At 34.5% G+C, this 15,879-nt stretch overlaps 1 protein-coding gene and 1 long non-coding RNA gene across 7 annotated transcripts; both read right to left on the reverse strand.

Annotated features, from left to right (window-relative positions):
• Positions 1-2,303: 2,303 nt before the first annotated feature.
• LOC126911510 (uncharacterized) lies at positions 2,304-2,980 on the reverse strand. The gene is made up of 2 exons (XR_007706028.1): positions 2,859-2,980; positions 2,304-2,549 (listed from the first exon to the last, which is right to left on the reverse strand). It is a non-coding gene; the product is annotated as an uncharacterized LOC126911510 (long non-coding RNA).
• A 4,413-nt stretch (positions 2,981-7,393) lies between these two features.
• LOC118273898 (uncharacterized) lies at positions 7,394-12,985 on the reverse strand. Of its 6 annotated transcripts, none has more exons than XM_035591090.2 (8): positions 12,829-12,985; positions 11,100-11,335; positions 10,311-10,380; positions 9,808-9,823; positions 9,114-9,393; positions 8,840-8,864; positions 8,734-8,746; positions 7,394-7,685 (listed from the first exon to the last, which is right to left on the reverse strand). In XM_035591090.2, exons 2-8 carry the CDS (start codon positions 11,149-11,151, stop codon positions 7,410-7,412), a joined length of 732 nt encoding a protein of 243 aa, XP_035446983.2. In that variant the 5' UTR covers positions 11,152-11,335; positions 12,829-12,985; the 3' UTR covers positions 7,394-7,409. The 6 variants fall into 6 exon arrangements, with proteins under 6 accessions (XP_035446983.2, XP_050554977.1, XP_050554979.1 ...); XM_050699020.1 differs by having other exon boundaries at positions 11,100-11,352; positions 12,829-12,954; XM_050699022.1 differs by lacking the exon at positions 12,829-12,985 and adding an exon at positions 12,287-12,581.
• Between the last annotated feature and the right edge of the window lie 2,894 nt (positions 12,986-15,879).

Raw genomic sequence — 15,879 nt, forward strand, 5'->3', positions numbered from 1 at the left:
GCACAGACAACACAGAATTATTTTTGGAGACCTCTGTCAACCCTCAATCAGTAGTAGAAGGAATATGTATTCTGTGCGCTCTGATTATTTGGTTTATTCGAGCCGACCAACAAGAGCGCCGAACGCGCTACCGTTTCGGTTACTTTAAACGTAAAGCAAACTCGTACTAAGACAACAGATGAGTAAAGCATCAATGGCTGCCCCACTCGGCTGAAGACACTTCTCTCTGATGAAATATTATGATGAAATTGCCAAGTTACAGGATAAATAAAAAAATCAGTAGAAAGAAGATCGTCACTGTGTTTTGTGAAAGATAACATCTGACCACAACACGAGACTGCTAACTCAACTGGCGAAACGTAGTTGCTATATCGAACGTAAACACCTCTGCACCACCGGTTTAATGAATAAAAGGTTTGACGCTGTGTTGTGTTGTGTAACTCTGAAACAAAAGTAAAACGCCATGCAGTAATCAACGTTAACGTAATGTAGTTTCCTACAATAGTTGACGCCTTCAGTCACAATCAATATACGATTTTAAGTGTGGGAGAGCCATGCTTCGGCACGAATGGGCCGGCTCAATCGGAGTGATACAACAGCCTCACAGAAAACTGACGTGAAACAACGCTTGCGTTGTGTGAGTGACGTTACTGGAGACCCAATTACCTCTCTCCCCAATCTTCCCAATCATCGATTTCCCAACAACCATTAAACTCCTAGCCCCCAAAAGGCCGGCAACACACTTGTAACGCCTCTAGTGTTTTAGGTGTCCATGTGCGGCAGCGATTGCTTCCCAGATGACCCGTCAGCTCGTTAATCAGCTTTTACAAAACAAAAAAAAAAACGATTCGCGAAGTTCTTTTATTATATTCTGCTTACAGGTAATCTATTTCTGTCTTGTCAGATCCTACGGGTTTTTATATTAATAGGAAGGAACAATAGGCCTATTTCGTCATAGTTATATAAGAATAAGGTATTTACGTCAATTCTCGTATTATGTTACTTACTTTCTGGGATATTTTGGTATTCCAGGGATCGTTTCAAAAGTACCTAAGTACTATATGATTTAATCGGAAGAACTGATTTGTTTTTTTTTTACTTTTTGGTGATTCCATTTTGGATCTACGATGTATTTTGGTTAATTTTTAGCTTTGAAGATTTTGCATTTGGAATTTGATGATGTCATTGCCCGACCTAGGTTGTTATTTGGCTAGATAAAGTTTTATTACTTATTATAATCATAGAAATATATTGGAGACGCTTTGACGATTTTTCTTAACAATTTTATCGTTGCAGTATCAGCTACTGAAAAGATTAAATTGATGCTTTCGCTTTAGCAACGTTCTAAAGATTAAAGATGTTGCGGTGTTTAATTTTTCAGGCGGCATACAATTTATTTACATATTTTCCTGGTTTTTGACTTTCAAGGCCAAGATCCTGGGTCTTAATCACAGGTAGTTGAATGTGTGCTCTGTTGAACAAAGGCATATGAGATTAGGTGTGGTGTGGGTTTTCTATAATTCCCAAGCTTATCAAGTACCTGGGACTCTCGGACTGCCTACCGGGGCTCCGACTCCGTATGAACGGAGTGGTTTATCCAGTAGGTATAATATCAGTAAAAGTCTGACACTCTCGCCTCGCCCAAGACGGGAAAAGTCATTGGCTGATTTTCAGCCCTCAAAAAAAAAGGCTTGACAAGTGGCTTTGTGGCCCAAATATCACTAAGAAATCATCGTCTAATAGATATTACGACGAATAATAATACCTATATTTTAGTCAGACACTAAAATCGGCTAAGTATAGTAGGTATTGTAACAAGGTGTGACTTTTATAGCTCTATTAAAATAAAACTAGATTAAAATTTCCATGACAATAAGATGTTATTTGATTTTAATATCTTTGTAAAATGTCAATTTTGTAGATAGTTTATTTGCTTATAGTATTGTAAAACTTACTTTATAGACTTAAGTTATTTTACAGTTACAGTATTTAAGTTATTTTTAAATTAAAAATTGAATTTAAAAAGGGGATTTTTCAATAAAGCTAGTGTCATTTTCATAGTTGAATATTTTTGCATCATCCACAAAATTTTGTTTCGGGTGTTGAAAATTTGTATGTGAAATTGAACGTTTGCAAATTAATGTGGGGCAACGTTTAAAAAAACACATTGATATAAAATGCTAAATGTAAGAATTGTAATAGTTATAACAAAATTGTTGAATAAAGAAACTACTGTTCTTCAATTACGTTGTTTGTATTTAGTACTTAAAAAAAATGTTGAGTGGGACAACAAAACACAAATGGAACCGTTTTATTAGAATGTATTAAGACTTTTTCATAAGTATTCTTCAAGATATGATTTTATCTTTCACTGTCTAGTTAGTGATAGTGAATTCCTTCTTCTTTCCATTATCGTTCTGGTAGATAGAGGTGACAACCTTCCCATTCTCTAAGGTCGATGTCATGCTAGCCGCGTGGTAGTTCTCGTTGGACCCTGGTTCTCTGTTCAGCATACTGTCTCGCTGGGCTGCCACGAAGGCCTGGAAATTCTGTGACAAATTAAATTGATGCTTAATTGTTGTTGTATAAAGTTGAAAGTTCTGTGTATTAGGCAAGTGTGTGATAAAATGTGTGATTTTTTTATTTTTTATATGGAAACATTTTAAATATTACCTTTACTTTTTTCTAGTAAATACAAATGATTATGGAAGGATTATGGTCAGTAGTGGACGTCTTATGGGTGATATGGTGATGATGATGAACTCGGTCCTGTGCTTTGGTCAGCATTCAAACTAAGCCTACTGTTGTCGCAGTAATTAATTAGTGCAGTAAAATCTTTGAGACAATTTAATACTTACAGGGCCTAAGGGCCAGTTGAAAAATCCAGCAGGAAGCCTGAAATGAGGAACAAATTGAAGTTAGATATTTCGATTAAAATATATTTGGTGCGGGTCGTTGGTCGAATGGTCATACAGTTTTTCAACATGTACTAGCGACTCAGGAAAAAATACTAGACGTTTATACGTGTTTATTAAAAAAAGAAAAACAATCTGACAGTAGGACATATTAGTGTGAGACTAAGTTAAAGAAAATAAGCGCTTTATTTTTGGAAGTAAAGTTATAAATTATTTTTACGCCAGTAATCTTCTCTTTTAGAATCATCCAAATTTTTCTTGAATTATTAGGTAATTATTTATTATATTTAGTTCAATTCTATAAAAAGTCCACTTACCCTGGAGCCCAATTATTTGTTGTATTATGTAGCTGAATTCTATAATAGAAGAAAAATCTTACCCTGAGATTATAACAATTAAATCAAGTCTGTAAATCCTTTATGAGATAGGCAGAGAATCAAATATAATGAATTATCTGTTATCCTTCATCAGATAGGCACATAATCAATAAAAATTTGAACTCAGCTGGAAATTCTAATCAAAAACAAATAACACCTTTTTATTTTTCTAGAAAACCATTTCTAATGTGAATATTTTCATTATACATTGAACTATTTGTTCAAGTGTCAATGTGACTAGAACGTGATTAGACAAAGAACTAAACGAAGTACGTATAATTACAAAAATATTGCGTCATTATTGTGGGCTGCGTGGTTGCAAAAATGGTTGTTGAACTCGTGGTTTTGGGTTCAGTAATAGAGTCTTAAAGTGAGTGAGAGCTTTTCGGTTTCTTGATGAAGCACTGAATCTACTTAATTATATTTTGAAGTTAGTATATTTTGCCAACGTTATGTATCTTATATATAATTCAATTAATGTTCCTAGACTAGTACCAAATTCCGGTGCTGCGGACAACGTTAAAGGTTACCGGGGCTCCAGCTCAAAGCAGGAGAAGGAACGGGGTGGTTTTTAGTCAGTAAGAGTCTGACACTCCCTCCCGCCTCACCTAAGGTGGGACAAGCCATTGGATCATTTTCCCCCTCGAAAAAAAAAAAAATAAAACTAGTTCCAAATAACAAAACTGTCATAGTTTCAGACTACTACCAAATCCATCAATCATTTAATAAAAAAAACAAACGAGAACATCACCAGAAATCACCAAAAATAATATAAATACGATACGACCTTCAAACCTTTAAGAAAAGAGCGTATTCCTTTTTAAAAGAAAAGAGCCTATTCCGTAAAACGCACCTGTGATTCCTCTGGTGTTGCGGGTGAATGAGCGGTGCTGATCGCTTACCATCAGGTGGCCCGTTTGCTCTTATTTCATAAAAAACAAACAAAAAAATATACAATTAACATAAAATACGTACCACTAACGCACATAAGCGTAACGAGAGCAACAAACAAAATAATTTTCGACATTGTTCTGAATTTCCTTTGAATTTCAAGACGAACAACTGTTGACACTGTTTCTTACAATATTATGAAAACACATGTAAAATTCAGGACGTATTTATACCCTGAAGTGACAACCTTGAAGCGGTCAACAATTCTGGCTAAAATGGGGAGAAACGGGTCATGTGCGTTCTTTTTCATGTAAAATATAAAAAAATATCCGTCAAATAAATAATTACGTACTTATTACTTTCTAGCTTCTACCAGCGGCTTTACCGGCGTTCACGTGGGATAAAAAGTTATCCTATCACCTAATTCAGCTCATACTCTGTCTGTATATCAAGGGACAGAAACAAAATCTTTGACGGAACCCACACTTTTTTTAGTCAGAAATAAAATAATTGATGTTTTGATGATTCAAATTAAACAGAAAATTCTTTTTTAAAACCTTATTAGCAAAAATATAATTTTGAAAAAAAAATCGGTACGGAACTCATTTATTCCGACCCGTATCGGCGGACTGCTTAGGTGGTTACTGGGGTTCCAGCTCAGAAAGCAGGAGTAATAACATGGTGGTTTTTAGTCCGTAGTAGTCTGACACTCCCTTGCCTTGCCCAAGGCTGGAGAAGAAATTGGATGGTTTACCCATCTCAAAAAAACTCATTTATTGTTTGTGGCTTAAAAAAAAATGTTTACTTATCTGTATCAAAAGTGCCCATCTTACTCTTCTATACAAAACAAATATTGTAAGATTTTGGTTAATGGTCATCAGTTGAAAATAGATCTTTGTAACGAACTTCAATTATAACATGTATAACTCAATGAATGGTGTATACTTATGAACATAATGATGAATGATTTTCGTTTTGTTTTCTTAGAATTTGAAACATTTGTGCTGCGTCGTATTATTTCATGGAAACTTTAGGCTGTTCTTAGGACAACATTACTACTTACTTGTTAAAGGTATTTACACCATTATTTTAGTTTTAAATACTTCAATGATGGTTGTTTAGTAGAGTTTTTACTGCACGGTTGGAGTGGTGGCTGGGTAACTGACTGCGGGTTTGAATTCTGCATGGAGCAACTCTTTGTGTGATCCATAAATTATTGTTTCCGATCTGGGTGTCTTATGTATGTGAACTTGTATATTTGTAAATGCACCCTCGATAAAGGAGAATTTTTTTTACAGTATAAAGTTTGAGTAATCACGTGGTGGAAATAAAATATGAAGTCATAATTACGAACCCTGTCGGGCACAAAAAACTATAAACTATAAAGCGCGTGCTAAAGCTAATCTAAAGAGGCTACATATCATGACAGAGACCTAGCAGCGAGCCTTTTCAGAAATCGAAGCAAACAGAACCTTATTGAATACTGATAGTCATACTTTATGCCGGTCAAATCAGTATTTTTACGTTTTGCTGTTGTAAAATGATAAGGCGCTATATAGTCATTTTTACAACATGTTGTATTTTACATTATTAAATTGAAATAACATAATATATAAGCGTTTATCTTACTAATATTATAAATGCGAAAGTTTGTGTAGAACAACATTACTTACTCAACTCTTTTTTTTGAGGAACATGGTGTTTGGAATATATTTGAATAGCAAACTCAGCGAACTCGGTTTCGCCACCAATGTTTTCCCTGATTTCCTGCTTTTCTCTTGAGTTTTCGTTACTATAAACCTCACGGAGCCGGAGACCTTTGCAACGAATGCAAAACCATGCAAATCGGTTCGCGCAGTCTGGAGCGTCAGGAAGGAAAACCCGACTTATCTTTATATATATAATTCTTCTGTACGTGTGTATGTCACTGAACTCCTCTAACGGCGCGTTCCAATAAACTACCGATCGGTAAATTTGCTTACGAGCCGTAGAATTTTGACATAAGCTCCATACAAAATGTGTCAAAATTCTACGGCTACCGATCGGTAGTTTATTGGAACGTTAAACGACTGGACCGACATTGATGAATTTTTTTGTGTGTGTTCAAGGGGATCTGAGAATGGTTTAGATTCACAAATTTGTCCGCTGGGCAATGTTTTTTTAATTAATTTTTAATTTATAAGTAGTTGTTGATTTTGGAATGTTTTACATCGGATCCGACGGACGGCGCTACCATCGCAGTGTCAAATATTATGACGTCATAACATTTGAATAATAATTTTCATCAAAAGGGTCCAGAATGTTTTAGCTTATTAAAAAAGTTTAAAATTTTCAAATTAACGTGTAGACAGGACAACGTCTGTCGGGTCCGCTAGTTTTTATATAATAAATGATGACATGGCATTCGTAACATAACTGGCATTTTGGTATTATATTAAGTCATACTGACTAACCCTTCCGAAAAATTAAAGGCATGATTGTATTTTACGTTTTGTAATAAACCACACAAGAACGTTTCCAAATATTTATTTCTATAATAAGTAAAATTTATAATTCTAAACGGAATAAATCGATATACAAAACTGAAAAATTATTATTCTATAAAATAAGTTTAAGGATTAAACAAACAATTATTAATTATGAATTATTAATAACATGCTTATCTAAATGTAATTTTACTAAAATCATAACATCTTGCTGCTTTTAATATAAAATTACTATAAATTGAAAAAGAAAACTATTTAAATAAAAACTTGTTTCAAGACACTATCGCTTTAAAAATTTTGTAAAGATATTACAAAACATGTTTTTTTTACAGTACACAATTACTCAAAAAACAACTTAAATCTTGAAAAAATTAAGCTGAATTAACAACGAAACATAAGACTAACTGCCGCACTCAGAAACATTTATTGATTACTTAAACTATTCCTTAGTACATTTTGTATAGAAAACAATTACTAAGGACTGGGTTAAGTAGCCATTAAATGACTCCGCGTACGGCGGTGAGCACAATATTTTAGATATTATAAGTTTTTAAACTGACATGGTCACTAACACTAGAATTAGAACTTAAAACGGGATATTTACCATGTTTTTCAATTTTAATGAGTTTCCGATATTTCGGCACTGTTGCAAGCGCCATGATCACGGATAAATATCGAAAACTCATTTTTGAAAAACATGGTAAATATCCCGTTGTAACTTCCAATTTTTTTTTCTTGTTTTAAAAAGTATAACTTTCTTCTTTTATTTCTCCGTTGTTATTCTGTATTGTGGCTATGTGGCCTCCTTGTGATACCTGGCCATTTATATTGGACGAGTATCTGTTGCTGGTGATGGCGTGAGCTTGGAAGGTCTCCCCGGGTCCCGGCTGATGGGTCTTGATCGAATCAAAGTCAATCGGCTTCACGTTGGGATAATTATGGTACTCGTCGTAATTTTTGAATTTGTCAAAACTGTCGTACATGCTCTTGAACTTAAATGGTGGAATTGGCTTAAACTGTGGAGGAAAATAAATAATGTTAAAATGTGAGTTAGGGGAGACCGGGGTTAGTGTCACTTTTGTGGCCATCGCATGTGACAAACAACCCCGATCTCCCCTACAGAAAATAAAATTTTGAAGAGTGAAACAAAGAATAGAGATTGATATAAAAAAATGTGTCAAGAGTATGCCAAGAGTTGTGTGAATGGATTGTTGGTGCGTTTAACTTTTAGATCAAATAATATGGCACAGATTAACACACATAAGCGACCAAGGTCCCAAAGGACCAAAAATTCTTGTATTTGCCTTTCTTGTGGCTTTCTTAAATTTTCGCATAATATAGCAGTAAAATGTGAATTTGAAGTCGGTATAAAGTGCGAATCAAGCAAGTGAATTGTTCAAATTACGCAGATAATTAAACAGACAAAGTTTTTAATTTCAACCAGAAAAATGGTGCTGTTGCAAATAAAACCACGTGCAGTAGTAGGTAGTCGTTTTTAAAAACCGAAGAGTAAGTTATTATTGTGAAGAAAACAACCATACGATTTGGAATTTATTAGGCGGAAAATACTCGTAATTTGTACTTTTGTTTTACCTACAAACGCCTAGTGCGGGATTCTGCAAAATTAAGAAAATAATACTAATAGTACCCAGAGACATATGATTCAATCAAAAATCAAAATTGTATTTTCAATATAGTTGTAATATGTGATTTTTGTCCGGGAGGACAAGGCAACTAAATTATCGAAAATTCTACCTTATACACGGAGAAATTATACTTCTGAAAAAAGACAATTTATAATTTCATTTATTTTACACGTACATGTACAGTAAGAGAGTGAGATGTGTATATAGAGAATGAAAGAGAAAAGAGAGAAAATAAAAATTCGTCTTTGTTATAAAATTAAAAACTATGTATTAATATGTTTTCAGTATTCACCTGCTGATGTAGTGTTATTGTTATCGGCCTGTGTTTAACAAATTGTATAATTAGTGTCGTATGTAAAATATTGTATGTAATGTAATATTGTAATATTTTACATGGTCCCTGCTAACTAATGCTTACCGCTGCTTTATCGCTGTAACAAAATAAATGTGTTAAAATGTATGTACAAAAGTTTGTTGTGATTAAAATCATACATTTGATATATGAAGGCTTTTTCAAAATCTACCTTATGTCTGGTGGGTTGTCTCCAGCTGCAAATTAATATTTTTAATTAAATAACAATTATGATTCCCTATAAATATGAAAAAACAAGTAAATTAAAATTTTCGTAGCACAATGCTACGACGCTACGAGAGTCGTAGCACTTTGCGTAGCGTATCGGGACGTCTGTTTCTAGTTAGTTTCGTAGTCCTTGATAATTGTTGGTTCTAGTTGTTTTTTTTTTATTTCATCTGAATAACACTGAGAAACTAAGGATTATTAAGTTAAATGAAACTTACTGGTATGCACCGTAACTTTCCCGTCGTCGTTGATCAGAATAGTAGACCCTCCCTTTTTGACCAAAGTACCATCGTCTTTCATTTTCGACTCTGTCTGTGTGCTCACTACCACACCAGAGTAAGAGCCGCCCTTGTTAGGCATTGTTTTGATCATGTCTTGTATAGATTGGAATGTTGGTATAGTTGGGAAAGGATATAGGAACGTTGGTGCTGGGATCGTGGGGAACTTTGGAATCCCAGGTGTGGGCATTGATATTGGACCAAAGCGTAATGAAGTCAGCTGGAAATAATTACAAAGACGAAGATTTTATGTATATTTTGTAAGTAAATAGTATGATTCCGCTGTTTATAGTTAGGTTAAAATTGCAATTATTGTGCCAAATGCAAATATTGTAGTCAGGTTGATGGAGCTCCGCTGAGTTGGGCTTTCTATCTACGGGATTTAAATGCGAATTATTTACCCTCGTTCAAAAGAGCTTAATGTTCACAGCCTTTTAAATCGATCTGGTTATCATTTTGCCGGATAATTTTCTGCATTAATTTTCATAACTGCGAGTCTTTTACTGCCTACGCCACGCACGCGGTACGTAAATGTTGGGATTATACTATTGTGCCATTTGTGTGTATATTTGTAGAGTAGTGCATGTTATGTTTTTATCATTCCTAACCCAAATTAATGTTTCTTAAATCTTACCATTGGTGATTGGTATCTGAAACAATCATAAGAAAATTAATGCGTTTAAGGAGCATGTACAAGGTGTAACTGAATTTAATTCAAAACCATCGGAATCCTTAATTCTTTAGACAAAAAATTTATTCGAATAAAACATTAGAACGGACTTTGAATTTGTTCATTTACACCTTGTAATTTTTTCGAATAACTTTTTTTCACTTGATGGTAAATAATCGCCGGTATCCATGTACACTCTGAAATACCAAACGCGTTCATCTGAGATGATTGGGAAGGGGTAATTGGGCCTCCGGTAACCTCACTCACACAACCCAAGCGTTGTTTCACGTCGGTTTTCTGTGAGGTCTTTATATCACTCCGGTGGAGCCGCCTATTCGTGCCGAAGCATGGCTCTTCGACACTTAAAACTTCTACGCTTGGTCTTTACTGTCTATAGACTTGAAGGGACCACCATTCGTTGTACATAGAAGGCTGAAGGCAACTCTGTAGTCAAGGTCACTACTCACCCAGTAAACGGACTGTCTCCTGTGGGCCATCCTGGAAAGCCAGCTAAAAAGAAGTGGCCATAATTAAATCCTGTTCCGGTGGAAATAAAGTTCAATATTAATATTTCATAGTTAAACATTACTTATGAACTAAAATTACAGGATTATAAAGATTAGTCTTTTTTTTGTGTTTTAAATCAGATATCACTGTGTTTAAAACTATATATTTTACAAACAATATATTTTAATTATTTATCAAAATAAAGGTTTTGGTTTCTATACAGTTCTAGGTCTTAGTTTTATACACCATCTTTGTTTTCTACTGATTTACGTTTTATATTTATTCAACTGCGCATTGTGCGCTTACGCGACACATATAGAAAATTATAGACTAAGTTTAACAAACATGGGTTATATGTATGTATTAAGAAATATTTTGCATAGAAAGTTTTATAAATATGTGAACAAATAGCAATTCGCAAACAGAGAAATTTGCTATTATCAAAAGTATTGCTATTAACAACAAATCCAATGTTTGTTTCGAACAAGATTTACATAGGACTAATGTTGCATTGGTTCAATCTGAATGAACCCTTAGCGAGCCAAGTAGCTCAGTAACATACGTGGTGCTTTGATTTTCACAAATAATACAATAGCGCTGACGTCATTCATTTTTCCAAACCTCAATCAGTTTTTACATCACATTTAGAAAAAAATTCAATAATCATAATAAAATTTAAGTTTTCAAAGATTTTTTTTAAATTGCAACTATAGCGCCTAATAAAAAATAAAATTAATTCACAAACTTACCACTAGTCATGACGACCAAGAATATGGTCAACACGAACGTTGAAAATCCCATTGTACAGCAAACAGACAATAATATTTTAAACCCGTAGTTAATATTATCACAACAATATCTTTAACCAAGTAATAGAGAATAACTAAACTCCTTGCAGTGTGCTATGTGAGTCCTTTGTTATTTGTTATTCGTAGAGCAAGCTGTGTAAACAATGTTGGTTCGTTATAGTCTTGGTGCTTAGTGGCTGAAACATGTAAAAACCTGAATCTATACAATAGTGTTATAAACGAAAATGTTTAGATGGATATTTGTTAGTTTATGATATCAGAACTGCTGGATGGATTTGGATGAAATTGGGATAAAGGTAGGCGGTTCCACCACCCACGATACAGGAGAAAATACTAGTGTACGGCAAAGCTAATTAAAAGTATTTTTTATATGAGTGCAATTATATATATAACAAAAAATGGGTTTCTGTATGTATGTTTTGGTTTCAGTAAGCACTTAACCCGATTTTACTTTTTACAACGTTTTTTTTTAAATAACTTTGGTGACCTCTATGGCGTTTAACGTGTCAAAAATTAGCCAGGTCTAATGGTCTAACTTTACATTTTCAAGTTATTTTTTAAGTTACAAGTAAAAATGGCCTATGTAACATGTCATGTGTGACGAAACGTTCCCTACTATTGTAAACCGAATTATAATTGGTTTTTGTACATGCTTGAAAATGCTGCTGATAAATAATTGCTGATTTGATACGGTACAGACGTAGGAACTTGGAATTTTTAAATTAAGAATAACCGTATTAGATTAAGTAACAGTATTCACTCTGTTGGTAAACTAAATTCCAGGCTTCTATTTTTTTACATGATTTGTATGAGTTGGCTGAGCGACTTTCACCACGCTGGTTATCGCCCATGTTGCTCATGGCTATGGGCCCCTGGTGCGGGTTGTAACTAGTCGAGAATGCAGGATAACATTTTTCGACTCGTTACATGCTCGGAACAAGATTGGTTTAATAAAGTTGAAATTAAGAAAATACTGACCTATTTTCTAATACAGCTAAGTAACTTCTTAAATAATATGTATTGAGGCGTACCATTGCCTTATAGACACACTAGTAGAATACTTAACGAATCCACTGGCAAAACAACTTTCCCTAATTGACAAAAACATTACAAAAAACACAATTTACCTTTGCAGTTTACACTAATCCTTGCACAATTTTAACTAAATACTAAACAGTTGTATGCATAAATTATCCTTTTTCGAAATCCAAAGAGATACAACCATTGATCCTTTTCTATGTACTAATTAATATCGTTACTGAACAAATACGTCTATGTATGTCTTAAAGTTTGTGTTCTGTGTACCACAAGACATTTGAAAGTAATGATTAGACCCGGACTAGGTATACTAAGATAGGTTTACAGCTACAACGTGACCAATAAAACATTACATTTGTCATGAATCTACAACAATGTTTTATTTACTCATTACTAAATTAATTATTATGTTATCGGCTTACGCACGTGACTTTTTGACGAGGAACTCGACTAGTTTCAAGTCATTAATATAAGCCTCTAACATGACTTGAAACTAGTCGAGATCCTCGTCAAACAGTTACGTGAGTTAGCCGATAACATAATAATTAATTAAGTAATGAGTAAATAAAACATGGTCTCACGAAAGTTGTAATAAAATTACTCATTACTTATTAATCGTTTCTTTACTTACCTTCTGTAGCAACCGAGACGGGCGTAAACTTCACAATCTCATTGAAATATGAGTATTAAAAAACCAAGTTATTTCTCCCAAGTCGGTAATACAAACATGGTATTTAATGAACACATTAAATCTAACTTGTACGTACATTAACCGTACAGTTTTTCATGGAAAACAGAACTGATAAGTCATATTATAATGTTTCCGTTCATGTAGCTATTTGTGTGGGGAAATTCTGTGATTTTCTTTGGTTTATTTTTTTGTATAAATGTTCTCTGTAATGTGGTTGTAATATTTTCGTTTCGTTGTTCTGTTAGGGTTGAATTTATTTGCTTTTGTACATGATATGCGTAATGCTGGCCATCTGTGGAGTTTGACAAAACATCAAATGTTAAAGAGATGGATGTTTGTTACTCAATCAACCCAGAAATAATAAATGGATTTAGATGACATTTTCACAGAGGTCAATTATACATTTACTCAACAAAAGAATGAAATGCTATCGTAATTTATCAGAATTATTTATAGCTAAACCGAAGAGTGTTGTCATCAAGAATGTCTTGTCTTACGTAAAGCAGACGCAACTTGCTTTACCGTAATTTGGCACAAAATGTATGCACATATCCGCATTGACCACGTAGGCTGCTGCCCACATCTGTGACGTCACTCGATGCATCCTTGCTTAAACGCTTTCCATGTTGCAACATGGTGTTATATCACAATGACGTCACGACATAGCAATGTGTATCACTGCAAGATTAGCTGTTGAGACTTTTGATTAAAACGAAACAGGCTACACGTTTAAAACTTATTTGTATTTCTAATGGGACGATAGATCTATTATTCCATGCAGGACTGTACATGACCTGCCTATACTAAATAGGTGTTCTTCTATAATTTTGATAGAACTGATAGAGTACGCTATTGAAATTCACACAGCAGAATTCAAAGTTAAAATGTTGACATTTTAAACAGTGAAATATGAAATAAGTATCTTTTCTTGATGGGGGAAAATAATCCAATGACTACTATCCCGCCCTGGGTGAGGCAAGAGGGAGTGTCAGACGGTTACTGTTTTTTTTTTATGGAATAGGAGGCAAACGAGCAAACGAGTCACCTGATGGTAAGCGATCAGCGCCGCCCATGGACACCCGCAACACCAGAGGAGTCACAGGTGCGTTGCCGGCCTGATTAAAAACCACTCCTACTTTTCGAGGCAGAGTCCCGGTAACCCGCAAGGCAGTCCGCAGCTCTGGGTCGGCATCAGCCCTACTGGGCCCCATCTGTGGTGGTCGGATGGCTCATTGAACGCGATGCGCGCAGGGTATAGAATATCCTACCTGTGCATTTATAGTCAATAGAAGCTTATGTTTTTACTCTATTTTTTCTCTTACAATACAAAACAGCCTTGACTTTAGTCTAGTTCCGTTAGTCATAGATCTTTAGCATATGAATGTACTTTGACAAACTGCTGACTAGTTCATTTTAATAGGTTCCTGTTAGCACCTATATCTCACAAACAATGGCTGGTTCTTCTAGCGTTTTCGCCATACAACACAGGAGCGGATTTAAGGATTATTTATTAATCCGTCTCAATTTACATATAAGGAGATATGCTGTACCTATGTCAAAATATGGCTATCAGCAAATGTGTTATACTTCCGAAGGGAAATATTAAAGTTGATATTTTATACTAGCACAGAACACGTCTCACGCGCACAAAATAACATACTGATTTCATTGCATCCATTAACCAAATACATAAGTAATTATTTTGTGTGTAAATTGAAATAAACATTGTAAAATTATTGCTATTTAATAGAATAATATCAATATACTATTAAAATGAAATTAACTTAAGAATATCAATAAGAAACTTCAAGTCCGTCACTGTGTTTAAAATCCTGAGGTCGTTAACAGATGTGGTCGACATTCCGGGTCGTGGAGTTGGATTATGACGTCAAAACCGACTGGTTCTCATATCTCTGCTGTATCAAACCTACATTGGAAGCGGATGTGACTCTATGTGAAATAATAACGGTTAGAAAAACATAGTAGGTAGGTACCTCGAAAAGGATCTGCAAAGGTGAGTATTTTGCCATCCAAATTGGATGCTGTTGATGAAGTAATAATATCTAATATTGTAAACACCTTTGTCCAGAATTGTAATGTGTTTGGGAAAATATTGGTAGGTGTATGCCTACCAATAATTTTGTGTGTAAATTGTGTCCCAGGTATATACCGGGGATAATTTCAAACTTCGTATGTAGGTACTATTGCACTTTAACTGATCTAATAATCGCACAAGAACCTAAGATTTGATGCTGATGTTTTTAGGTTCAATCTAAAAACTGCTTTAAACAGTAAAAAACACCGTTCAAACATTTTTGATAATTTTCAAAAATTAAACAAAAAATTGTAAATTACGTATTCACTTACATAATAACAAATTGGTAAACTTGACCCCTAAATTTGACCTACAATCCGAAAAAGGCTTATTGTGTTAGTCTCGTCATCGTTCCTACGCAGAGATGAGGTCCGGGTTCGATGGCGCAACATATGAATCAATGACATAATTTTATTGTTTATTTTTTTCTTGGCACCTAAGCTTAAATCAAATTAAGAGAACCAGTGTGGGGCAACCGAAAGAAGGAGAAAGATTATAAAGCCCCCGAAGAGTAATTGGAGCATACGGATTATCTGATGGTAAGTCAAGGACACCCATAGCACCAGAGAAGTCAAGGTATGTTGTTTGGGTTTAAAAAAATATGAGTTTGATTAACTATTTTGAGTCAACAAGAATACATTCTCAAAAGGCATTGTGGTCTATGCTTAGGCTTGGCCATAGCAGGATTTAGTCACATAGAATAAAGATTTGAATACAAAGACATCTTGCCAAACGATATTTACGAAATTTTCTTTTACAAAACAGTACCCTTAGTACGAGTTTACTTTACGTTGAACGAAAATGAAACGAGACCGCGTTCGGTGCTCTGATTGGCCGTCTAGAATAAACGAACCAACCAGAGCGCAGTACGAGCTCTCGTTTCGATTACTTTAAAC

Source organism: Spodoptera frugiperda, chromosome 15 (genome assembly GCF_023101765.2).
Source record: "Spodoptera frugiperda isolate SF20-4 chromosome 15, AGI-APGP_CSIRO_Sfru_2.0, whole genome shotgun sequence".
Classification (NCBI taxonomy): Eukaryota; Metazoa; Arthropoda; class Insecta; order Lepidoptera; family Noctuidae; genus Spodoptera; species Spodoptera frugiperda.

What these genes read in the sequence shown, in the direction of transcription:
- LOC118273898 (XM_035591090.2), bottom strand. Translation starts at nt 11,151, where the DNA reads ATGGGATTTTCAACGTTCGTGTTGACCATATTCTTGGTCGTCATGACT. An exon ending in CTTGGTCGTCATGACTAGTG is followed by an intron (nt 10,381 to 11,099) that starts GTAAGTTTGTGA and finishes CCACCGGAACAG; the next exon opens with GATTTAATTATGGCCACTTC. An exon ending in GAAAGTTACGGTGCATACCA is followed by an intron (nt 8,865 to 9,113) that starts GTAAGTTTCATT and finishes ATTAATTTGCAG; the next exon opens with CTGGAGACAACCCACCAGAC.